This window comes from Pelecanus crispus, chromosome 6, assembly GCF_030463565.1.
Source record: "Pelecanus crispus isolate bPelCri1 chromosome 6, bPelCri1.pri, whole genome shotgun sequence".
Classification (NCBI taxonomy): Eukaryota; Metazoa; Chordata; class Aves; order Pelecaniformes; family Pelecanidae; genus Pelecanus; species Pelecanus crispus.
This window is the reverse complement of record NC_134648.1, coordinates 32,975,545-33,000,113: the sequence shown is the minus strand read 5'-3', so window position 1 is coordinate 33,000,113 and position 24,569 is coordinate 32,975,545. Positions and strand designations below refer to the sequence as shown.

Sequence of the window (24,569 nt, the reverse complement as noted above, 5' to 3'; positions counted from 1 at the left end):
CACGTCTCCTACAGCCTGGTAGAGGGTGGTCATGATCCTACAAGGAGCACAGTATATTATAATTTTCAGTCTTTCTGGAAGGTGCTACTGTGGCATTGTATAAAATCGTGGCTTTAAGAAGGTATTCAGGGAAAGTATTCACACGTTTGTTTATTTTACATTTGAGATTGTTTTATATGATTCTCAGGCACGGATGCTGAAGTTGGTGAGGCCCGTATTTCATCCCCAGTTTGCAAATTACTAAGTGCTTTGCCCCATATTCTTTTTCAAGAAAATTTGTGTTTCAGTCCTTCAAACAATGTTTTTCCTTTGTAGGAATCCAGTGTGAAATCGCTGCAAAAGCAGGGATGATTATACAGAGAGTAGTGCTGAATTCACGCCCCGGTATGTATTTCTCTCCAGTAAAGGAGCAATGTGTTTGTATGGTTGCCTAATGCTCCAAAATGGTGAGGGTAGAAACAGACACTAACTTAAGATATTGACATTTCTATATCTTAATATTGCATGCAGCAATAAATAAAGGTTATTGTGGTGTGTTTATTTAGTCTGTATACACAGATTTCTAAACTCTTGGGTGAGAAAAAAAGGGTTAATGCATAATATATGAGAAAATCCTAAGTGTAGGGACTGAAAGTGAGGAAAGATTAGCAAGCATTGCTTTTTTGTACTGACATTTGTTCTTTTTGCACTTTAAGAGATGATTAAAATATTTTGTTACTGTTCATTTTTGTTTCCTTTTAGTAAATAACAAATCTTTTCTTCCTCCCATGTTTCAAAGTGTTTGTTTTTTAAATTTACACTTTTGAGGATGTTTACTTCCTTGCTTACACATTTATAGAATCATAGGATCGTTTAGGTTGGAAAAGACCTTTAAGATCATCCAGTCCAACCATTAACCTACACTACCAAGTCTACTCTAAGCCAATCAAGGGTAGACTAGACTAAACCATGTCCCCAAGTGCCACATCTACCTGTTTTTTGAACACTTCCAGGGATGGTGACTCCACCACCTCTCTGGGCAGCCTGTTCCAATTCTTGACCACCCTTTCCGTAAAGAAATTTTTCCTAATTTCCAACCTAAACCTCCCCTGGCGCAGCTTAAGCCCATTTCCTCTCGTCCTATCACTAACTACTTTGCCTTGTTACGGATGTCAGCATAATTTTTTGAATAGTGAGTTAATAAATTGTCTGCTGTAGAAGACTCACATGTGTGCATTAAGTGGCTGCTCAATGCCAAAATAGTCCTAAGAGGTAAGAACTATTGTGTGACCTGCAAATAAGTCTTTTATAATGCAAATCAAATGTTAGAGCAGTAGCCTGCTGTAGCCACCCAATCACTCTGACTTAAAACATACACAGGTATCTGGCTCTCTCCTTTTGGTGCCAATGGTTCCATTTGTCAGTCTGATTGCTCTGCTGCATGTGGTACCAACCTGAGGATGAAGCCTCCAGTTCTGGGGCTCTTGGCATACGTTTTATAGGTGTTTCTGGGAAGCTTTAATTTAAGGAGGTCTGTCTGTAGCTGCGAAGGGATGCTCTTGCAGCATATGCACGTGCAGTGGCAATGGTCTGTATTCCCCCAGTCTCACTGAGTCAAGTGACTGAAAGGTGAGCGTTTAAAACTTACCTGGTTGAAATTTATGGTCATTTGTTACTGGCAAAATAGTGCACAATGGTTTTGTTATGTGAGAGAAGTCCCAATGCGTGTCTGTTCTGAAAGTTAGGGGCTTTTCAGCACATAGGGTATATAGAACCATTTTTTGAGAATGGGAACAGACCACCACCACCCCTTTTTTTTTTTTTTTTTTTTTTTAGTTTGCCCTAATTGTTCATAAAAATTATGTGTAGCCAACAGCATGGAAACTGTGAGTCAGTGCAAATGCCTGATACTGGCCCAGGTAAGCATAAGCTGACAGAGCAGCAAGTCTTCAGTTTGGATGGTGACAGTGCACCCATTTAAATCATAGCCTGTGATACAAAATCTGAAAGTTGCTCAGTAGTTTTATACCTCCATAAAGATATAGGCTAACATTTTAAAAAGGACTATGTCAAAAAAAGGCCTTCCCATATTGATTAAGGGAAGCTCTATATTGATTCATTTATTTGTTTGATTTTAAAATAATTCTAGGTAAGAATGGAGAGCCAGTGGCTGAAAACTTCCGACTGGAACAAAGTACAATAGCAGATACGATCCAAGCAGGACAAGTGCGTGTTAGAACCCTTTATCTCTCTGTGGACCCTTACATGGTATGTGATGGACTGAGAGCTAAGCCAGAATTTGTTTTTAAAATATCTTCATCTCTGTACCTGTCATGATGTTTAACATGAAAGTTACCAATTATAGGACAAATGTATCTCTAGTATAACTTAGTAATTCTGTTCATTCTGATGGAGTTATACTGGGAAGGAATTTGGCATTGATGTGCCTGTGATATATATAGGAATATGACTTTATAGGACCAGGAAGAGACTGTGAGCCCTGGTATACTGTTACAGAATTGTTTGTATCAGCTTTTTCTGAACTTTGCCTTTTTTTTATATAAATTTTTTACCTTTTTTTTTTTTGCCACAGAAGGAAGTATTTTTCAATTAAGGGGAATGTGGGTAGAGGAGAAAGAATATTTCATGATGGAACAAGAGCGGGACATGACCAGGCCAAAAATTTCTAGACAAAACATGTAAATGATTCAAGTTAAATGTTATTTAGCTATTATCAGTTTTGTTTACAAATGGAAGTCAGATTTTCTCCTTATGTGGATGATGACAAGACAAAAACGTGTCAATACTTTGTAAACAATGGAAGCACAGAGAGGATTAGTGAATGAAGCCATAACCAGCACTTGCACCTAATTCTGCAAAACTGTAGAAGTCATGTGGTTGGGAAGGTTGTGGGTTGAAATAGAAGTGAAAGTAGGAGAACCAGACAGACCCAGTCTGCTAGTATGTAAAAGTTTGCTATAAAGAGAATTCTGATCATTTGTTCCCTGCATAGATCGAGATAGTAGAAAAGAAACAGTCTTAATTTCAGGAAAGTAGGTTTAGCTTGGGAATTAAGGAAAAGTTTAAGAATCCTGAAGTACTAACTCAAGCTACAGGGGGAGATATAAAGGTGCAAGACTTCAGATTTCAAGATGTTTCATTAAACAGATCTCTGTCAGGGATGGTCTAAATATATTTGACTGTTCTTCAGTGCATAGGCATGGACTAAATGACTTGCAGGTGTTTTTTTCAATCCTACATTTCCATGAATCATTCAGTTAAGGAATGGCATTTATAGGATTCTCGTCAGATCCAAGCCAGTTGTGTTTGGTTGTATGGCTGACTTTGAGGCAGCATCTACAGAAGGTGTTGGTTTTGGTAACGCTACTGGAGGAGATCTGAATGGTCCTTTTGTACTGAGCAAATGAGGGGAAAGAGTGATCTAAGAAAATATGATGAATATTTGGGGCTTATTGAGAGATTTTTGAGTAGGCCTTTGTGGTTGAAGTTTTAAACATATCTCATCCTCAACTCATAAACAAACCATGTGTTCCACCAGAGCCTTTCATTAAAGCCTTGTCTTTCAGCGCTGCCGAATGAATGAGGATACAGGCTCAGATTACCTCCTGCCCTGGCAGCTGTCTGAAGTTGCTGATGGTGGGGGCATTGGGGTTGTGGAGGAGAGCAAGCATGATAACCTTGCTAAAGGAGACTTTGTAACATCCTTCAACTGGCCCTGGCAGACAGTGGCCATTCTAGATGGAAGCTTGCTACAAAAGGTAATGTAAATGCAAAGCCCAGATTGTCACTATTTTATTTTCCGAAATGTTTGGTTTTGGTTTGTTTTTTTTAAAATAGTGGCTAATGATACTATTTCTTACTCAAAACCAAGCCAATGTTACTGAAGCAACCAGTTCTCAAAAGGCACATCAGCTCACAGGTGGCAAAATCTGTATCAATTTCTCTCTTTTCTTAATAAAGAAAAATGTGAATGCTTTTCTTGGTCACAGATGTGCCAGTATTATTTCAGTTGTTGGATTTTTCATAAATTTCTCTGAAACTGCTTCTGTTAATTAATTCTGCTAATTATCCTAATTCTAGTTAGAACTCCTGATCCATGAGAATGTAGTCATAAGACTTAAAAGTCTTTAGATGCATTTAATTCAATTTATTCCTCTAACATGTCGTAGCAAAAGCTTGTACTTGAGATTTTACATCCACAGAAGAAAGGGTATTCTACATTAAGTTGAATGTGGAGAGGTAACAGTCCATTAGGTATATTGTGTTCATCATCGTCATGTAACATGGAAAATTATTGTCTTTTAAGAATGTACAATTTCCAATAAGCTTCTTCCTTTAGGACCCTTTGCCACTGATCTGCAGTTGCAATATTTGATAAAACGGTGCTATTTTATCCTTTATGCTAACATAAGGATAGTTCACCAGTGCTGGAAACTTCTTATCTCCCAACTGCTTTTTGACACTTCCATAATTAAAGTTCTTGCAAGTGACTTTATTTAAAAACTTCTTCTAAAACTGTGGAAATATAATCTTTGTTTCATTTTCTATAAACTTCTATAAACTGTTATTAAGGTAGACGTAGTTTATAGCTATCTTGTCCGTACCAGTTGTACCTTGCCTGGTAAATATCCTAAGTTAGTCTTCTATCCTCAGACATCAAATAGCAAACAGCAAAACCTCATCCTAAAAAGACATGAACACTACCACATGTTTCTGTTTTGTAGCTTGTTCCACAACTGGTAAATGGACGCCTTTCCTACTTTCTCGGTGCAGCTGGCATCACGGGACTGACGGCCCTGTTAGGTATAAAGGAGAAAGGACATGTGACTGTGGGTGCAAATCAGACAATGGTGGTGAGCGGAGCAGCCGGTGCCTGCGGCTCTTTGGCCGGCCAGGTAGGTAGGCTTAAGACATACAAGCATGCTCTGTTACCAAGTTTATCTTCTGAAACATGCTGGTTAGTAAATGTACAGATAAAATCATTGTAAACGTGAGCAGCTATAACTATGGGGAAGGGCCAGTTTCGCAGATTTGGCTCACACTTTCACTGAGAAAGATTTTAGGTGTGAAACTTAAGTTTCATGAAACTGGGATAGGAGAAAACAGCCCAAGGTGATTACTTGTCACTAGCATAAATAAAGTAGTTGATATAAATACATGTATTTCTGGTATAATTACATGTATTTCCTATATATTTATATAGTAGTCTGCGATTTGAACACATTCTTTGAGTTGACTGGTGACTTTCATTTTTTTCTATATTAGAAAATAGTCAGTAAAAATGTAGTAAACCCTTCATGTTGTGTTCCATGGCATTCTTTGTGTTTTGAGATTTACAGCCCTTTTATCCTCTTCAGGTTTGCAGAACATGTTGCAGAACATGTTGCAGTGTGTTTGTGTGTGTGTGTATGTGCATATTGTTCCCCAGGGCTCAGTTTTGGGGCCAGTCTTGTCTAATATCTTTATCAATGATCTGGATGAGGGGATTGAGTGCGCCCTCAGTAAGTTTGCACATGACACCAAGTTGGGTGGGAGTGTCGATCTGCTTGAGGGACCTGGACAGGCTGGACCGATGGGCCAAGGCCAACTGTATGAGGTTTAACAAGGCCAAGTGCCAGGTCCTGCACTTCAGTCACAACAACCCCATGCAACGCTACAGGCTTGGGGAAGAGTGGCTGGAAAGCTGCCTGGCCGAAAAGGACCTGGGGGTGCTGGTTGACAGCCGGCTGAACATGAGCCAGCAGTGTGCCCAGGTGGCCAAGAAGGCCAACAGCATCCTGGCTTGTATCAGGAATAGTGTGGCCAGCAGGAGCAGGGAAGTGATTGTCCCCCTGTACTCAGCGCTGGTGAGGCTGCACCTGGAATACTGTGTTCAGTTTTGGGCCCCTCAATACAAGAAAGACATTGAGGTGCTGGAGCGTGTCCAGAGAAGGGCAACGAAGCTGGTGAAGGGTCTGGAGCACAGGCCTTATGAGGAGCAGCTGAGGGAACTGGGGTTGTTTAGCCTGGAGAAGAGGAGGCTGAGGGGAGACCTTATTGCTCTCTACAACTACCTGAAAGGAGGTTGTAGTGAGGTGGGTGTTGGTCTCTTCTCCCAAGTAACTAGCAATAGGACAAGAGGAAATGGGCTCAAGTTGCATCAGGGGAGGATATTAGGAAAAAATTCTTTACTGAAAGAGTGGTCAAGCATTGGGACAGGCTGTCCAGAGAGGTGGTGGAATCACCGTCATGGAGGTGTTCAAAAAACTGTAGACGTGGCATTTGGGACATGGTTTAGTGGGCATGGCGGTGTTGGGTTGATAGTTGGACTGATGATCTTAGAAGTCTTTTCCAACCTTAATGATTCTATTCTATTCTATATCTACAAATACACACACACACAAGATATTAAGCAAGCTTAAGACTTACTGATAAAGAGGAGGTATGAAGAAACAATGCATAAGCAGATCTGTGAAGAATGTATTTAAATCAATTATTGTCCAATCTTTTTAGCCTTTTATTAGCTATGTTACGGTACTTGGCAGATAGTGATTTTCTACTGTATTTGGCTCCCCAGTACCGCCAGTCATTGGTGACTCCACAGACTAAACCTCCTGCAGTCAGTAAGTCTGGAAAGATGGCAGATTTCGGTTGTACCTGCCCCTTCTCTATGTGTGAGGAGGGAACGACAAGAGGCAATTGTGTCGCGTGAGATGGGAGTGTGCACTGAACTCTGAACTTTTCTGCCTGTGGTTTAGTGGGATGGGGGATAACTGTAACACCCCCTCAGGCCCCCTTTCTCCCACCAGTACCTTTCTGCAGATGAATGATCTAACTTCTCTTTATTGTTTGGGGTTTGTTTGTTTTGGTGGTTTTTTTTTTTAAACTGTGCTCCTGCAGATTGGCCGTCTGGAGGGCTGCTCTAGAGTGGTGGGGATTGCTGGCACAGATGAAAAATGCTCCATTTTGGTCCAAGAAATGGGGTTTGATGCTGCTATCAATTACAAGAAGGGGAATGTGGCGGAGCAGCTACGTGAACTCTGCCCAGGCGGTGTGGATGTTTACTTTGACAATGTTGGTGGAGACATCAGTGATACAGTAATAAGTCAGGTGATTATACAGCTGTTGGGTTTATTCTAGTCATTCTCCAATGTCTGCGTGTCCAGCTTTGAATTAATTCATACCAGAGAGCAGCCTGCAATACAGCAGAGCAGGCTTTCCACTTCATTGATCCAATCCAGGTGCTGATCCTGGTTCTGAGGAGAAATCAGATATTTGAAATCAGTGTCTGTCATTTCGACTAGCCTGGCAGTATAGTAATAGAAACACAATTTCTGCTTCTCAGTTCTTTGGCCAGGAGACTTGGTAATATTCTAAAAACCTTGTCTGTCAGTGTAGTAATCTTGTGTTTTGTCAGCTTTGGTTTTCTGGCTTCACAAAAGACCAGCTCTGCTGGGCCTCAGTAAAGACTCTTGGCCAGTCCTCTTCATTGTTCATGTGAAACTACTCTGTCTCATGGCAGGGGGGCTTTGGTGGCAATGCCATCTTCGGGAGCTCTAAATCACAGCTGTATACAACAGCTGTATCCAACCCCTTTATCCTGTTACCCTTCTCCTGACAAGAAGGGCACACACTAAGATAACAATTTCTTATATTCCTTGTATTTAATGCCTTTTTAAATTGCACATAGGCTGTATAGCATTTATTTTCCCACTATTGCCCTGCATTTATCTATTTGAATGTTGTCATAGGTTGAACGGGACTGTCTGCAATTCTCCCACTGTTTTCTAAGAAATGTGGCTCTAAGTGAGGATACCCATGTGAAAATTTTGCAATATAATCTATTGCATCTCTGGAAAACTTAGTTTCTGAGACCGAGGAATGTAATTTTTCTCACTTTGTGCTGTCCCAAACAGATGAATCGGAACAGCCATATCATCCTGTGTGGACAGATTTCCCAGTATAACAAAGATGTGCCTTATCCTCCTCCGCTGCCTCCTGACATAGAAAAAATACGGAAAGAAAAGAATATCACAAGGTACGTTTCTCCTCCAGAACTTGTGACCAGGTTCCAGGTAGATTGTGCATGTGATGTTGTGACTCTGATATTTGGAAGGTAGTCTGTAGATCTGCAATAGGCACGTGTAATTGGAACAGAACTTTGCCGTACTAAAAAAGGAAACTATAATCACAACGTCAGTAAATCCTTTCTCTTACATTTGTCTCTATCAGCATAAAAATGGGAAAGGATGTTGTTACATGTTAACATAGTTGTCTGTTGTTATGCTTTGTTTGTGGTTGCTTGATTTGATTTAGTCCTGGAGCCTCTGACAGATTCTTCAGTACAAGGGAAGGTGTTGCCATGGTTCTGTTCTCAGATGTTTTGCAGAGTACTTTCTCTCCAAGTGTAGTAGTTCAGGCAGAGAGAAAATCAAATATTTTTAAAGTAAGGATGCAGCTGATGCAGTGATTGCATTTTTAGTATTTGGGGTTTTATTAGATAAAGTGACTGTGGGTGTGATGTATATATACAGGTAAAACATTGATTTTTGTTATGACTCTGGGAATTGCTAAATCTGTCAGGATTCAGGTGGATCTAAGGCAGAGATTAGGAGCAAAGTCTTAGGAGATTTTTCATTCATTGCATTGCAGAAAGTTGGGGAGACTTTTGATTTCTGTGCAGACAGATTGACCTCTTCTAATTAACATTCTTTTCTTGTCCCTGATACTGTTGTCTGCACTTTAAAAAAATGTATAAAAATACTAAAATACACCATACGTAGTAGAAGGCAGTGGAGAATTTAGTCAGTACATTGCTACAAGTAATCATCATTTTTGATGATCATTTCAGTTTCTCTTGATTGCTATAGGTGGCTGTGAGAGCAGGATATGCAATATTTTGTGGAGCCTGAAAGTTAATTTATACTCGCCATCTGGTTGCAGGTCCATTAATTATTCTCCCTACCACAAAAAAAAAGTAAAAAAGAATAGGAATTCACTCACGTTTTATGGACATTTGCTTATTCTGGTGATACTAGTTGATTTTTACTACTCTTCTGATACTTGGACAGAATTGCTTGTCTAAGAGCTATGTTACTGTCAAGCTCCCACGGCAGGGAGCTGTCTCACCAAGCTGGCAAAGCTCTGAGTTGTGTCTCTTTGTAAAGAGTACTCATAATCCTTCAGTTTCAATGATGCTGTTTCCTGAAAAGATTTGTAAAGATTTCAAAATACGCTTACCAACCTTTCTTAAACCAAGGCTCATTCTTGTCTTTCACAGGGAAAGATTCTTAGTGTTGAACTATATGGACAAACAAGAAGCCAGTGTATTACAACTCTGTCAGTGGATCCAAGAGGGTAAACTGAAGGTAGGAACTTTTACATGTAATCTATGGCCTCTGATACTACCTCCTCAGATCATGGTCTGAGGAAGACCACTACAAGAAGTCCGATTTCTTTGTCCTTGGCTCTCTTACCATGCCTCAGAATTGAACAGATTTTCTTACAAATGTTTAAGTATATTTGAAAGCTTATTAGGTAGCACTGTTTTAGTAGATAACCTGCTGAGGATGATGTGACTGTAGTACGACAGACTTTTCTAATTACATGCTGCTAATGTCTGTATTTCTTTCAGTATAGAGTGCAAGTGCTTTTTTACCTAAGGGGTCAGACCTTCAAAAATACTTATTTTTAAATTCCTGGTTAGTTAGTGTCCTGAATGCTTTTGGGGATCTTGTCTGAAATTTTGTTTCAAGCTTTATAATCACCGTTTATTATTTTGTGATGGTTAGATGCTTTATCCATCCCTTCCCTCTGAGGTCTGTCTAAATTAGTTTTCGATTCTTCAGGTGTTTTACTCCTGGGAAAATCCCGAGATGTGAAATTTTGGCAGGGGCAGGGATGTTCCAATTCTGATTGAAGCATTAAATTGCCTACAGGTTTATCAGAAAGTATTCACTCCTCTCTTGATGAAAGAATCTGGCCCAAACAGAGCACTGTCCATTGTAGCAAGAGAATCCCTTAGATTTTGGTAGTTTCTGTGGCAGTTTCATGGCATGTTTCTAAGAAATGTTAATCTTGTTTGAAGAAAGCTGAAAGGACTTGTTTGCATTGACAGGTCAGAGAGACTGTGGTAGAAGGCTTAGCAAACATTGGTGGTAAGATTTTTACACCATTTTCTAAGAATAATAATATGATTAAATACAATGACAGTAGAGGTTAACTGTTTGCACTTGTCCTTTGTCATTTGCCAATTCAGATTTTTGTGTTTTATCTAAAACATGATTTTTATGTTATAATAAAAAATATATTTTTCACAAGGTATTAAAAAGTTCTGTGAGAAGATTATTTTATGTTATAAAAACCTATTGAATATAAATTTTGAGATTTTATTTTTGTTTTACTTTTGGGGTGGGAATGAATTGTTAAACTGCTACCATAGCAGCTGATGATAGTCACCCTGATTTAAAGTGTTGCCCATTTCTTAGAACTTGTGTGTAAGAAAATGGTATTTTGGAAACCTTGAACTTATGCTTTAAAAACTCCAATCTTCTTCTTCTTCTGTTAGCAGTGCTTGTTATTGGATTTGCTAACAAAATATAAATTGAAAAACAAACACAAGAAAGGGGAAAGCATATTAGAGATTGCTAAACAAAGTAAAAAATAATTTCTTTTAAAGGAACAAAACGGCCTGTAGCCATTCAAAAATCTTAACAAAGAAAATATAAAAATGAAGGGGCCTTGTGGCTCCAGTGAGACAAAGCTAGAGAGCCAGGTGATTCAAGATGTGCCATAAGAATGCTTTCCTTTCAAGTAAAAGGGAAGAGTATGATTTAGTCCATTTAGTCTTTAGTCCCACAAAATTGGAAACCAGTCGAATTAAGTGATAACCAAATCTTATAGATTTCAATTTATTCTAGTTGTTGCTACTTACTGGTATACATATGTATTTTGAAGGAATTTGATCAAATATTTTGCACCAGCTTCTGACATTTATTACACTACATTGAGTATTTATAAACCTTTTTCCTTTCATGAAGGTTTGTGAAACCCACAGCATTTGTGGACTTTCCCATCACACTTTGTCTTTCTGTTTGGTATTTGTATGGCATATCACAAAAGCAGCAAATGTAATTGTTAACTTATATAGGGCTAAACAGTTACTTACAAATCAGGTTTTTTAATTATTACACAAAACTGCCCTTAGCAGTTTATTACAGACTAGCTTTCCCCCCCCCCCCTTCTTAATTTGGGGAGCTGTTTAACACATTTGCTTCTACCATTTTTTTTTTTTAATTCTTTGAAAGATACTTGGCACATTTTGCTTGGCACTAACTTACTTCATCATTTCTCTTGAAGCCGCTTTCCAGTCCATGATGAATGGAGGCAATATCGGAAAACAGATCGTCTCAGTTTCTAAGTAAATGTTATTGCTTCGGGAAAAATAATTGTATTCTATCTCTAACAATGAGCAAGTTTTTACTTATACTAATTTCCATTTTCTTAAATAAACCATCAAGTTGTTCTGTCTGTACTGAAAGCAGAGGTTGTGGGATGCTAAGGCAGAACCTATGCTAATAAACTAAATAGAACTGGAAACAGGAATGCAGTCATTTATACTAGAAACGAGTAACAAGTTCTTTGACATGATTTTGACAGTTGCCAGCTAGCACACTTGCAAGTATTTAATGGGTATGGTTTGGAAGTTAGAACATCCTCGGAACCATTTCCAATAAGGAATTTGTATGCAGCCACCTAGTTTTGGTCGTTGGTAGAATTTACTAGTGTAGGTGTGCACCATTCCCATGCTAGTTTGTCCCAGTGCCCAGGAACTTCCCTGGGAATTTTTAATTTACTAGCGTAAATTTACCCTGACAGTCCAATCAGTCTGGCTAATCATTTTAGAATGTAACTGTTCTCATTTTTACAGATAATTGCAATGAAAATTCCATTTCTGGAATTCAAGGTCTCTAATAACAAAGGTATTTCCATTTTGCCATCTGGAACAAATTTCCACTGATCTGTCTTGTGCAGTTCTCTGTATTGCATCATTATATCCCCTACTTTCAGAGCACTTGAAACCTAATTAATTTACAATTCCATCTGTATGCAACCTGAGACTTTCATCAGAGGTAGGTTCAGGTGTAGGGTGAGCCTCCTGCTTAACTGTTCATTTATTTACTCTTCTCAACTTTTGCATTCAAGACTTAAGTGAAGTTTTCTTTTTAGAATTCCTTTTCTAAAATCTACTGTATCTTATTTTTATGATAATCTCCCTGATTTCACTAGTTTTTCTGTTTTTTACACCTCCCCAGGGTGACAGACAGAGGATCTCAAAACATGCTGCCTGATGACAGAAGGTAACTTTGCAGACAATTGACCTTCTGTTCCCTCAGTAACTTATCTTGGCTCAGAATTTTTGGTCTAACAATGCTCTTTTACCATCTCAATGGGGAAACTTGAAAAAATGAGTCACCATTTCCAAGTTTGACTAGCATAACCCCAAGCCAAATGAGATTCATGAGATTAAGTATGTGTCTTCAAAAGCAAGGAACAGAAAAGAGAACAGATAATTATCTTAAAGACATTAGAATTCCCCTACTATGTACATTTAGAGATATTAACACATATTTATTTAGAGAATAGGATTGTTCCTGTGGTGGTTTAGCCCCAGCCAGCAACTCAGCACCACGCAGCCGCTCCCTCACTCCCCCTACCCTGATGGGATGGGGGAGAGAATCAGAGGGGTAAGAGTGAGAAAAACTCCTGGGTTGAGATAAGAACAGCTTAATAATTGAAATAAAGTAAAACAGTAATGATAATAACAATACAATAATGATAATAATAATGATATACAAAGCAAGTGATGCACAATGCAATTGCTCACCGCCTGCCGACCGATACCCAGACAGTTCCCAAGCAGCGATCGCTGCTCCCCGGCCAACCCCCCCAGTTTATATACTGAGCATGACATCACATGGTATGGAATAGCCCTTTGGGCAGTTTGCATCAACTATTCTGGCTGTGCCCCCTCCCAGTTTCTTGTGCACCTGGCAGAGCATGGGAAGCTGAAAAAGTCCTTGCCTAGCATAAGCAGTACTTAGCAACAACTAAAACATCAGTGTGTTATCAACATTCTTCTCATCCTAAATCCAAAACACAGCACTATGCCTGCTACTAGGAAGAAAATTAACTCTATCCCAGCTGAAACCAGGACATCATGACACATTCTGATTTACAGGTGATTGGTTTTGGTTTTAATTTGTTTGCCTTTAAGAGAAGTGCTCCCAAACAGCAGGATCAGCTGAGCTGTCCAGAGAATGGATTACCTAGATCTGTGTGAGTCACTATCTAGGTTCAAACTAAATGGAATCCAAGAACTAGGAAAGAAACGCTAGGCAAGAAATTTGGTGTTATAAATCATTTTGCATGCTGTGGAAAGTAAGACAACGGGTATCAAAATTGCCTAATATGGTTGTGAGCAATATGAAAAACAGTCCTTACATTTCCTAGGGCTGAAGCTAGCCCTGAAAGGAAGCATGCAGTGACAGATGCCATGAACTTTGAGGAAGAGAAAGACACCTGCAGTATAGCATTAAATGGTCTAAAATCTTCCAGTATGCGTTTTTCAACTACAGAACTAGTGACTGGCTCACTTTCAGCTAGATTGTGAATCCAACATCAGCACAACTAACTCAAGCAGCATTAATAACAGTGTCACACTGAGATAGAAGCCAAAATTTTTATGCAGTAAAATCAGTATGATCATCATTGGCAAACGAAGACAGAAGGCAAGAGGTGAGTGAAATTCATAGAATTCCTGTATATTGACTGTTTATAGATGGTAACTCACTTGTGAAAATTAAGCAATGCAGGCTTGTAAGACTTGATTATGTCTATAATATGTCTATTAAAATGAGAGGCAGGATACAGTGATCCTCAGCACTGTCTCTGGACTTGGGTTCCTTGGATTCCCTTAAATCAGCTGGATTTAATGGGGAGGTGATGGGAATACAACCTTTCCAAACAGTGGCTCTAATGAGTGTGCTGATGTGTCCATTGTCCCCTGTCCTTTCTTTCCTCCCTCCCACATGCCTATGCCTGATAAGAATATTCAGATTGAAACAGCATCACCATCACCCTATAGGTTTGTTACCCAATGCACGCAGCATTCTGCATTCTGCATTCAACTTCTGCCAAGCAGCAGATTAGCCTTAATGCACTTTAACACACTTAATCTCTGAATAAACGTCCTCATCCTTACAGGTCCTTCCTAAAGCAAGTATCTAAATGCAAAAGAAAACAGCCCACTCCACGTGCATGACCAACCATTAGCACTCCACACCCTTGCAATAAAGCTGATCTTAACCTGAGGCTCCCTTGCTATGTTGCTATTGCTACTGAAAATTGTTCTCAATGCAAGAGTATTTTTACAAATGAGAGTGTTAGTATTGCTGTTGCTGTTCAGTTGAAATAGCACCAGTTTTAATTAGGAACAGAAAGTCCTCCATTTAATTTGGGTTTTTTTTGTGTGTCTGTCTAATTGTACATAAATACATATGGCGCTTTTTGGGGTGTGGTGTCACCATGGTGTTTTCATATTTTCTTCCACCCTTGAAAACTAACCTCTTCCTACACACAAGTTTCAAAGTCCTGTAACTTGCATTTCCCTATATTTGGCTTCCTCCAATCTATCCATTTTGTTTCAGTTTCAACAGCCGGTTTTGAGAAAAATACCTTTTATTCTTAAAACTGAGGACCCTTCTTCTGTTTTAATTCCAGCCTGCTTGGAAGGAAGTATATCATAGGTAGTATCCAAAGCAAGCTAATTGAATACCTGTGTATTTAAAAAAAAGACTTCAACTTATGAACTGTGGTGAGTTTGTGTTGTATGAACGTAAGAAAGCAATTGTAACAATAACTACTACTGAAAAGGGGTTAAAATGTTGTTTTCCTTTCATATGGTATAGGTGAAGGCCTCAGTGTGACATATTTATGTTTCCAGAACTAAATTTGCTTGTCCAAAGTACCAATTTTTTACTTTTGAATAGCATTTGCTGAAGAGCTACTCCAGAGTGAGCTCATCTCTGGCACTGTGAGTTGACACACCTCCCAGGAATGACAGTCCTCTAGGAAACAAAATATGACAGAATTATAAAATTCCCAGCACTATTATTTTTACAGCAATTGCTTAGTATCCACACAAGTCGTAAGTCTATTTAGAGCTGATGATGTGGGGGGTGATCCAGAGTGAGATCATGCTGAGATAAAGGCAGCTTGATTGCAGCAGCATTCCTGTAGTTAGGTAAGCTATCGAGGGCAATATAGGTTCTATGAGCATTAGTCAAATGGCTTTAGAGAAAAAAGAAAAAAAAAAGATGGGGACAGTCAAAGTAAACCTCATCCTGGTACCCCCAATGTTTAGGATTCTCACAGAAGCATTTATTTACTTGTGAATCCTGGCTCGTGTTACCTCTTAAGAATAAATGAAAACCAAAGGGAGAAAATGCTTTAAACCAAGTGCCCACAGTTGTAAAAAATATTAATACATCCTTTTTTTAATCTTGTCTTAATTTCTTAATTATTGTAATAGTGTGAGTCTTCACCAATCATACATTTTGCACTATAGGAGAGGTCTCATTTAACAAAGGGTGACAAATAACTGGTAACAAAAATCCAAGACACTTTGCATGTAGTAGATAGATGGTCACTGGCTGCAGAAGCACCAGCATTTGTCCCATGAAGCTTTACCTTACAAAGATGGTGAGTGATAGTTTAGAAGATCTTAAGCAAGGGCAAGCATGAATTCAGAGTAGGAATTGTGTGACCACAGTAAGATACTGGAAGCGCAGCTATACAATTTTTATAAATAAGCATTTCTTGTTGCAAAAGGTAATAAAACTTAAACAGTACTGGACAGAGACACCTTTTTTTTTTTTCTTATTTTTCTTTGAGCCCATCATCTGCTTGTTTGTATTTGGTAGTTTTATGCACTCCCATTTCCACCCCTTCTCCCTTTGCTGCACCTTGAACAGTTGCTGTTGGCTGTCCTATATTTCATTTTTTTTCCTTCTGCTTTCTTACCCTCTGTTTTTTCCCCCTTTCCCCCTTTTTTTTTTAGCTCATCATGTTTCTTGTCCTCCTTATTGGCTTCTTCCTTGATAATCAGAAAAACATGCTTTCTTTCATAGGAGCACCTATCAGTGGTTTAATGCTAGACTGTGTAAGTTTAGTGTCAGCATTTCATGGAAAATGTTAGCAATACTATGAAAAGAGCTTGCCAGCTCTGACATGAATGCATCTTACTGTAGTTTATAGTAGCTGTTGTTACAAAAGTGGAGAGAGCGAAGGCAGATGCCTTTCAAATAGCTTCAACTCTTTATATTTTAATGCATTGATTGTGCAAGAAGCATATGCAGAATTACTTAGTCCTTCTGTTTGTAATATTGCTTTCCTGTATTGCTACACTGCCTTTCTTTTTGCTGGGTTCTCTGCACTGTGGGAAATGTTTATACAATCCATAAATAGACTGCCAGGGGATAAAAGCAGATCACAGGCAGATGGCATTATCCCGCAGTAAGAAAGGGTAACAGCAGCTGGAATAAGCTCCAAACCTAGGAAATGTTTTGTGAGACACAACTGGGAACTCTTTAGGAAAAGCACAGAAAGGAGCAGAAATGAGTCAACACTTTTTAACCACAGAACACAGAATTTTGCAACCAGAAAGATACCTTGGATAGCAAAATTCCATTTTGCTACAGCACTCTTCTCCCCCATCAGCCTCTACTTGCCTTCCTTTGCCTCCCAGGTTGGGGAATGTGGGAAGGGAAAGTAAACGGCCAAGGACCAGGCTCTGATGGGGTGAAGTTTGGACAGGAGCCAGCACGGTTGGACTTTCTCCTGGTTCTGAGAGCGACTGGGGGAGGGCAGGACGCTGTCTGCTGGTGCTTTTCCTGCTGGGATGAAGCTGCCTTTGTGTCCGCTCCCCCAGAATAGTACCTACATCTCTCTCTTGGCCTAACAATCCATTAGAAAGCTGCATGGGCAGCAATGAGCATTTCAAACTGGAACAGCCAGGCGGCCCGAGTGAGCCTTCTGTGCCGTGCAGGCAGCTGTCTCTCACCTCTGCCTTTGCCTAGGCCAGCCCCAGAAAGGGGTTCTTTCTCTTGGAATTTTTGGAACTGTTGGGTTTTTGTGTTTTGTTTTGTTTGGTTTTTTTAAAATTTTTTTTTTAGTATGCTATAGAGGTAACAGCAAAAGCACATGGAAAAAGCCTCTCTCCCCCACTATCCTTGCTTTTTCCACTACACTGAATGCCAAGATCTCTTTATTGGGATCACTGGATTGGACAGGCCTTCACTGATGACGGTTATAGCAAATTATGCATGGCAATGGCATTCCCCTGGGAACTTCCCTCTGCAAGTTTTGCTCAGCCCTCAGGGCACTGAGGGTAGCACACATAACATAAAAGAATCTTCTCTCTTCTTCCTAGTTTATGTTATGCATTTCACAGCATCTTGGATGTAATTCACCAATGAACACAAGAATTGCTTCATAAGCAGCAGCATGAAAAATTACACGTGCTTTTTCTAAGAGACTTTAAAAAAAAGAGAACAAAATTATTTGAAAGACATTCTCAGAATTTTTTTTTTCCAAATAATCATTTCAAGTGTCCTTTTAGAGTAGTTTCAAATGGGAGTTAAGGATTTTAAAGGAGCTCCTCCATGCAGATTAAAAAAACCAAACCAAACCAACAAACCCTGCAGAGTATTGTAATAGAAGGATTTATACTATGAAAGATTGATTTGTCACAGATCATAGTAATGTACTAAATAAAGTCCTTCAGCAGTCTGGTTCCACAATCTGGCACTTGCTTTGCTCACTTCACGTACCTCTGATTTGTCCTCCTAATGAACAGCTTGGAAAGGACACTTCAGAAGACCTCTGTACACTGATGCTTACCCCGAAACAGCCACGCAGTACTATTTTAAAAGAAAGAGAACCATATGCCAGAAGTAATGAATGCCAAAGCCATTTGCTTCTGTTCAAGTAAAAAAGTTAATAAATGAAATCTTTTCATCCATAAACTGGAAAAACACATCATAAACCATGTTAACGCTATGAGAGATCTTACACTGATGCCGATTGACACAAATACTAAAATACATTACAGCACAATATCGTGTTATCTTCTCAGTAGAAATGCAGCCCTTTAGCAAGCAGAAGAGCTAAATTTTGAGAGAGGACCAAATCCAGGCAATTCATCAGGACAACATGGGGCCTGTTATCACGGGAATCACTCGCTTCAGTCCACTGTGTTGATTTGTGCCTTCTGGGCACCACAGGCCAGAGGTGCAAATGCAGTTTTCTTTATAGACTGGCTTGCAGATTTATCATATCTGCATAGTTGTCAGAGGTTTGTCCAGTTACCACTGGTTCATTTAAGTGACTGGTGACGTGTTGTGGGAGAAGGGCTGTATTTTATGAAACCGATTTATTTTGTTTGAATTTTAAGGGAAAGCATACTGCATTGTGGTTTTTGTTACTCATAGTTAACTTGGGCAACCACTTGCCTATATGATAAGGACAGCTAAATTAAGAGGCTAGCTCCTGGTCTGTTCTTCTAAGAACTTTCAGCCTGATGAGATACAAAGAATGAAAAAACTTTCAAGAAGGTATCAGTAAGTAAAGTCTTCCTGTGTACAGCTCAAGTAGGAAAGTTGATATTTTCCTGCTAAGGTTTTAGAATATTGGAAAACTGTTTAAGAAGGAGAAAATCTTAATTAACGTGCGACAAGGTAAGTTTTACTTGTCTGTTCGGCAACAAAAAGCTGCAATAGCTGTGTCTGTAGAGCATGAGCTAAGAGGTGCTTCCTTTGCAGGGTAGAGTTCTAAGTTTCCACAGTGTGCTCTTCACAGTGATACCAGGGCAGCAAGATAGTCCCTTTCTTTCAAATTTATAACGTCATTTCCACATACATATATAATTCACACATCAACCACGTTTCAGAATAATGATTCTTATTTGAGTCCTTGGAGCCAGGGGTAGCACATCTACAAATAAAACATCATTGCTCACCCCACTAAGAATAGCATTTAGAGATTCTTAACAGAGTTCCATCCATCTACCGAACACATTCCATGGAGCCAAAAAGTAAATATTTGAAAGACTGTTAGATTTTTTAAGTCCACAGACATTTGAGTACACTGAGATTTGATTACATTGCAAACAACTGCTACCACCACCACAACAAAAAAGTATCATTTCAGAACAGGGTCTTGTCACAGGGTATAGATATGAAGTATTTTATTGCCACTTCTTATGCTCCCTGATCACATAAAAGTAATTTAATTGTGAAATGTCAGGTTTATTATTAATTGTTCAGTAGTGTTTCTCACAAGTAAATTTTGTGCCCTGCCTCTGTGATTTTCTAACAGCTTTGCAGAACAAAATTATGTAGCAAGAAATGACATTCTGTATTCTCTTAACAATGCATTTAACTTACGCAAAGGAGAGCTGTTACTCTCTTTTTCCTATTATATCATCAATCATTGAAGAACAAGAATTAAGGAATAGGAAAACTGTCATCTTTTAGAAATAACAAGAAGTCTTAATCGTAATCAGTATTTTCTTCCAATTCAATTTCTTTTCCTCTATGTTCTACTACAGTCATTGCTGTTTTTTTCCTAAGGTGCCATAAATCAGTTACCCCTCCTTTTTCTTGAGAAGCTATAAATAAGTTACTTTAAAATTACCTGAAGTATTTTAAATGTTCCACTCACAGCAGTCTTGTGAAGCAGGCCAGTGTTCTTACTTTACAGATAAAGGCACCTTAGCTCTCTTGGCTCTGGATCATGACATTCTTCATAAATGTAACTGTTCTATCATTTTTAGACTTTGAAAAACTGAAAACAAAGAAGTGGGTTTTCCTAGGTCACTCTTTGGCACATTCGACCAAGACCCAGAAATGCAGCCCTGATCCCCTCACTTACAGACATTACAGGCATCAGACCACACAATTCCTTCTGGCTCTCCCATCCTGAGGACATTGTCTCCATTCTTTGCTCTAAAGGTGACAGCTCGAATCCCAGCAACATTGATCATTCACTCCCCTTTCACTGGCCAAGTCAGGGAAAACTGGAAACCTCAACAGTGGAAAACATAACTACTTTCTTCCGGAGAGAGAGCATGCTAATTAGCCAGCACTCTCAGGACAAGACCAATAGGCCATAGCTCAGGTAAACATAAACATAAATACACATATAGACACCTAACGGCCTATAAACTGCTCATATATAGCATTATGAACTGAAAAGTTCATATAATCCTGGCTGGAGGCAGAGCCCCTCTAGTGCTGGTCATAGTATTCATTACTCACTTGTAGATACGAAGCAGAAGTCCCTTTATTAAGATCAGAAGTAGGATCAGCTCTTCTACTCTTGTCGGGGAAACTGCCCACTGGAAACTGTAGCAGCAATTTTCCTGGAAGAACCCCCATTTGTGATTGTTTTTCCTTGCAACTCACATACCCATGCCTCTAGGGTCGAGGTAGGTTTTCCATCCCATTTCCTCATGTCCTCTCCGTGGTCACGCAGGTAAAACCACAGGGTGGCCCGCGGTGTGAACCCCCTATATCCTCCCTTGCAAAAGTCCTTGACTAGTAGAAGCACTACTTAGCAACAACTAAAACATGGTGTGTTACCAATATTATTCTCATATTCAATCCAAAACACAGCACTATGCCTGCTACTAGGAAGAAAATTAACTCTATCCCAGCCAAAACCAGGACAATACTGTATTAATTTATAAAGTATAACTGTGTTATATAACATTATTATACAGTATACTGTATATGTATAATACAATAAAAGTATATAATACATATTGTATTATACAGTATACTGTATATGTATAATACAATAAAAGTATATAATACATATCGTTATACATTTACTATTTAATACAGCTCTGTAGCAATGCAGGTGCGGCTTCAGATCTTACCACCTAATGGTTGGGCTGTATGGAATTCCAGCATCACAAAACGATATGTTGTGCCTTGACAGTTTTTAAGTCAAAGAAGTTTGAATATTTACATTGTACTTCAGGAGCTCTGACAGTTTTTAATTTCTACTATGTAAGTTCTGAGCTCAGATGATTTCAGTGTCCAGGTTTTATAAATCAGAACTGCGGTCAGCGCCACCAGCCATGTTCTCATTGGGGAGAGGAAGAAAGCCAAGGTCCCATACGTTCGCTGCAGGAAATAGCAGGAATAGACCTGCCAGGCCAGGAGGAGTGCCATTGCCAGGTGTACAAGCACAGCCACGAGGCATCGGACGTGACGGATGTGAGAATGGAAGCTGTGACCCTGGCATCGCAGCAACAGGCACCAGCACAGATAGGCCATTAACGGCAGGTTGAAAAACAACATCTGAAAAGAGCAGAGAAAAATAACATGATGAGCAAGCCAAGTGTTCCGGGTAACGTACACAAGGGCATAGAAAGATGAAAGCACATAAAACTGTCCCATTCTAAGGGCTGAGTACAATTCCCAGAGCTGGAACCTCAGGATGCACTTCCAAGACTCTGCAGCTGATAGAGCTGTGGCTGCCTGTGCCTCAGTCCCAGGCCAAGCATTCCCACCCACTCCCTTGTGGTGGGAGGCACTGACATGCATCTGACCTTCTTTGGAGCTGGTTCAGGGAGCTAGACTTGGCAAAATACTAGCACAGTAAAAAAGGACGGTCCTTATGCCAGTTTAGCGCTCTGACCCAGCCCACTGTGGTGTCGAGACAAATGTTAGCACTGGCAAAAGGGAGAGACAGTGAAGGAGGCAACACTAGCTTGGTCTGCCTTAAATGCCGAGGAACTACACCCTCTCTTTCAGACTAATGGCAGCTTGGAAAACCAGAGGGCGGGCAGGTCAGACTGCTGGGAAAACTGGAGTCATGGGTACTCAGAGAGTGACACCTACTGATCTGCAGGGTTATTCAGTGTGCAAGGGCTGCCCTGGCCGTTCAGTTAGTTCCTTTTGCTTAATCATTGCAACCTGTGCCTGAGCCGAGGACAAAACAAAAATTTAGAGTGGTAAATCCGTAGAGATGGCCTCGAATCCAGACATCCAGGGAGTCTAAAGCAACACCAAATAGAGGAAAAGAGAAGTTTGAGAAAATAATGCACAGCCTCCTTCCTTTCTGCCCTTTACATGTGCAGAATGGTAAGAAAGAGCTGTTGTAGTCAGGCATGGCCACTAATCTTCTCTATCTTTCCAAGACTCCTTTCTTTATAAAACTATTTAAAAAAAACCCAGAAAAAAATGCCAGAAGAAAGCAGTTTGTCAGTCTTAATTTTTATAAATATGTACCTGTAAAATCCCAACCACAAATGTCAGACCGCCCTGTAAGAAGGAACCACCAACGAACACCCCAAAGGAAAAACAGGCCCCCACGTGGCCATCTATCAGTTCACCTACAAACCATGGTCCTGAAAGAGAGGAAAACAAACATACAGCACCATCAGAAAATACAATATAGACATGGCCCTTTGTACTCCTGAGCACAAAGTGGTTAACTGGGCAAAATGACTTCTCTATTGCTTGTCTATACTAATAAGCCAGGTGTTTTCAGCAAACAGCAATCTGATGAACATTGCTGATGTGAAAATACCATGGTACACCGATGAGTTGTGGCATGCAATGGAAATACTTTTAAGTTGGTTTCATCTCTGTGACAAATTTTCAACACCACAGGTAACATTTTCCAAGATAGATCCTTTCAAATGCTGGCCTTTTCCCAGAATTACAGTAAGACATACAAAAGACATGGTCATAAACAATTCCAGCTTGGCTCAGCTTAGAAGTCAAAATGGGCAGTCTGCACTATGTTACACATACTACACTGACTGCCAAGAAAGTAGCTATTTTAGTAACATATTATCAGACGAGAAATAAGCTAAAATTACTAGCATCAGAGCCGAGATGTCTTCGTGACTTGTCATGTGAAATGTACATTCCATCTACTCATTTTACACCAAGGTACCACCAGATCTTACTCAAAGAGTAAGCGAAAACCAAATTAAATTTTAACACACTCACTTTGCTTTCAAAGTAATTTAAGTGTTTAATGAATTCTAGGGCTTCTAAGTTAGGCTCTTACAAACAAACTTTTAGTCTCTTTGGACATTAACTTTTCAAGTTCCCCATAGAGTTTGTAACAAGTAGATTTTCCCCTTTCTCCAAGATGTTAGAAGTCTCATTTTTCATCAGGATCTGACATGTAATTTAAAAATACTAACTTATGTCAATCCAGTACTCTAGGTTACTTACCCAGAATGGTATATAAATTCAGAACCAGAATTGAGTAATAGAAGGTGTTTGTTTTACTGAAGACATGAAGGGAATACGAGGTCAGAGTAAGTAATCCTGGCTTTTCTAAACAGAGACAACATTTAAGAAAGATACACTTGATTCAGGTTGCAACACACACACACACACATATATAGGCCTTTCTGAATCAGATCGGCACATTATTTACTAATTCTATTAAATAGGAAATATAAAAATAATATTTGGTATGTCTACAGAACAAACACAAGGGAATGCATTTCTACTATTACTGTGACAACCAAAAATAAGGAACTGATAAATATAACAATCTATGTTAAAAACAACAGAAGAAGCTGCCATTCTAAATGAGTACACTTACTGTATATAAATAAAACTGAATGACCTCTCTATAGCCAGAAAATTAAGTTAGCTAGAATGAAAAACATGGAGAAAGTTCTTATTAAATGAAAAGTAAGAGGTTCAAAACAGTAACTGTGCAAACCCAAAAAGGCAGGTCAGCATGGACTAGATTAACTGGATTTTCTTTGATTAAATCTACTTAGTAAGATCTGATAGCAACTCAGATAAAATGAAGGCTAGGCGTTAAAATGGCAGCATTCCGACAAGCGTGTGATGTTAGCAAAAAAAAAAAAGCAGTATTCATTTTCTAACTGAAGCAGAAAATTGAGATCAAGAGCACCTTCCTATAAAAGCTAGCCTTTAGAATTTAACCTCTTATGTGGCTGCCCTTCTCACAAAGCATTAACTCCCAGAGGGCAAGCTTGACCTTTGGAAATCAACAGCTCTAATAAATTTGTTCACGAATTTGTAAAACATTTGTCATGGTCTACAGGGATCTAGCTGATCACAGAGTGCTAGCTCTTTTCATTTTTAGCTGCTGAGTTCCATAAAGGCAACTGAAAATCTATTCTTTTTCTATGTAAGCAGTTGCTGTAGTTACTTCAGGATGCTACATGATCATGAGTATAAAGGAAGGGAGGTGGCTTCCAGAAAAATATCATTAGTAAGGTGTGGTTCAAGCAATTGTTTAAAGAATAAACACCATGGGCTTAACAGTATTAATTTTTATTTACCAGATTTATCACAAACAAAATATCAAGTTATGACAGAACTGGTCTTAAATATTACTTATTTTGAGAAAGACCCAAGCCTGTTCATGTTCTTTGCAAAGATTAACAAAAATTGGTTTTGTAGAAGGAAATCTATTTCTCCATTCAGGTGACAGAGAATTCTGTGCCAGCTGTAGTG

At 39.2% G+C, this 24,569-nt stretch overlaps 2 protein-coding genes across 8 annotated transcripts in view; one reads left to right on the top strand and one right to left on the bottom strand.

Moving 5' to 3' along the window:
• The first annotated feature begins 347 nt into the window (after positions 1–347).
• Positions 348–11,402, top strand: PTGR2 (prostaglandin reductase 2). Of its 3 annotated transcripts, XM_075711999.1 has the most exons (9): positions 348–384; positions 2,129–2,247; positions 3,567–3,758; positions 4,725–4,895; positions 6,880–7,089; positions 7,896–8,017; positions 9,260–9,347; positions 10,097–10,136; positions 11,338–11,402. In XM_075711999.1, the coding sequence occupies exons 1-9, from the start codon at positions 348–350 to the stop codon at positions 11,400–11,402; spliced, it is 1,044 nt and encodes a 347-aa protein (XP_075568114.1). The 3 variants fall into 3 exon arrangements, with proteins under 3 accessions (XP_075568114.1, XP_075568115.1, XP_075568116.1); XM_075712000.1 differs by lacking the exon at positions 4,725–4,895; XM_075712001.1 differs by lacking the exon at positions 6,880–7,089.
• Positions 7,199–24,569, bottom strand: part of TMEM62 (transmembrane protein 62) — a 39,290-nt gene continuing 21,919 nt past the window's right edge. For 3 of the 5 annotated variants that reach the window (XM_075711997.1, XM_075711998.1, XM_075711996.1), the window contains 4 exons: positions 23,301–23,405; positions 22,341–22,459; positions 20,981–21,407; positions 18,785–20,461 (listed from right to left, as the gene is read on the bottom strand). In XM_075711997.1, coding sequence (XP_075568112.1) covers positions 21,081–21,407; positions 22,341–22,459; positions 23,301–23,405 — 551 coding nt within the window. In that variant the 3' untranslated portion in view covers positions 18,785–20,461; positions 20,981–21,080. Of the gene's footprint in view, positions 7,236–17,716; positions 17,961–18,784; positions 20,462–20,980; positions 21,408–22,340; positions 22,460–23,300; positions 23,406–24,569 lie in introns of those variants that run through there. The other 2 variants (XM_075711995.1, XM_075711994.1) reach the window with 2 other exon arrangements.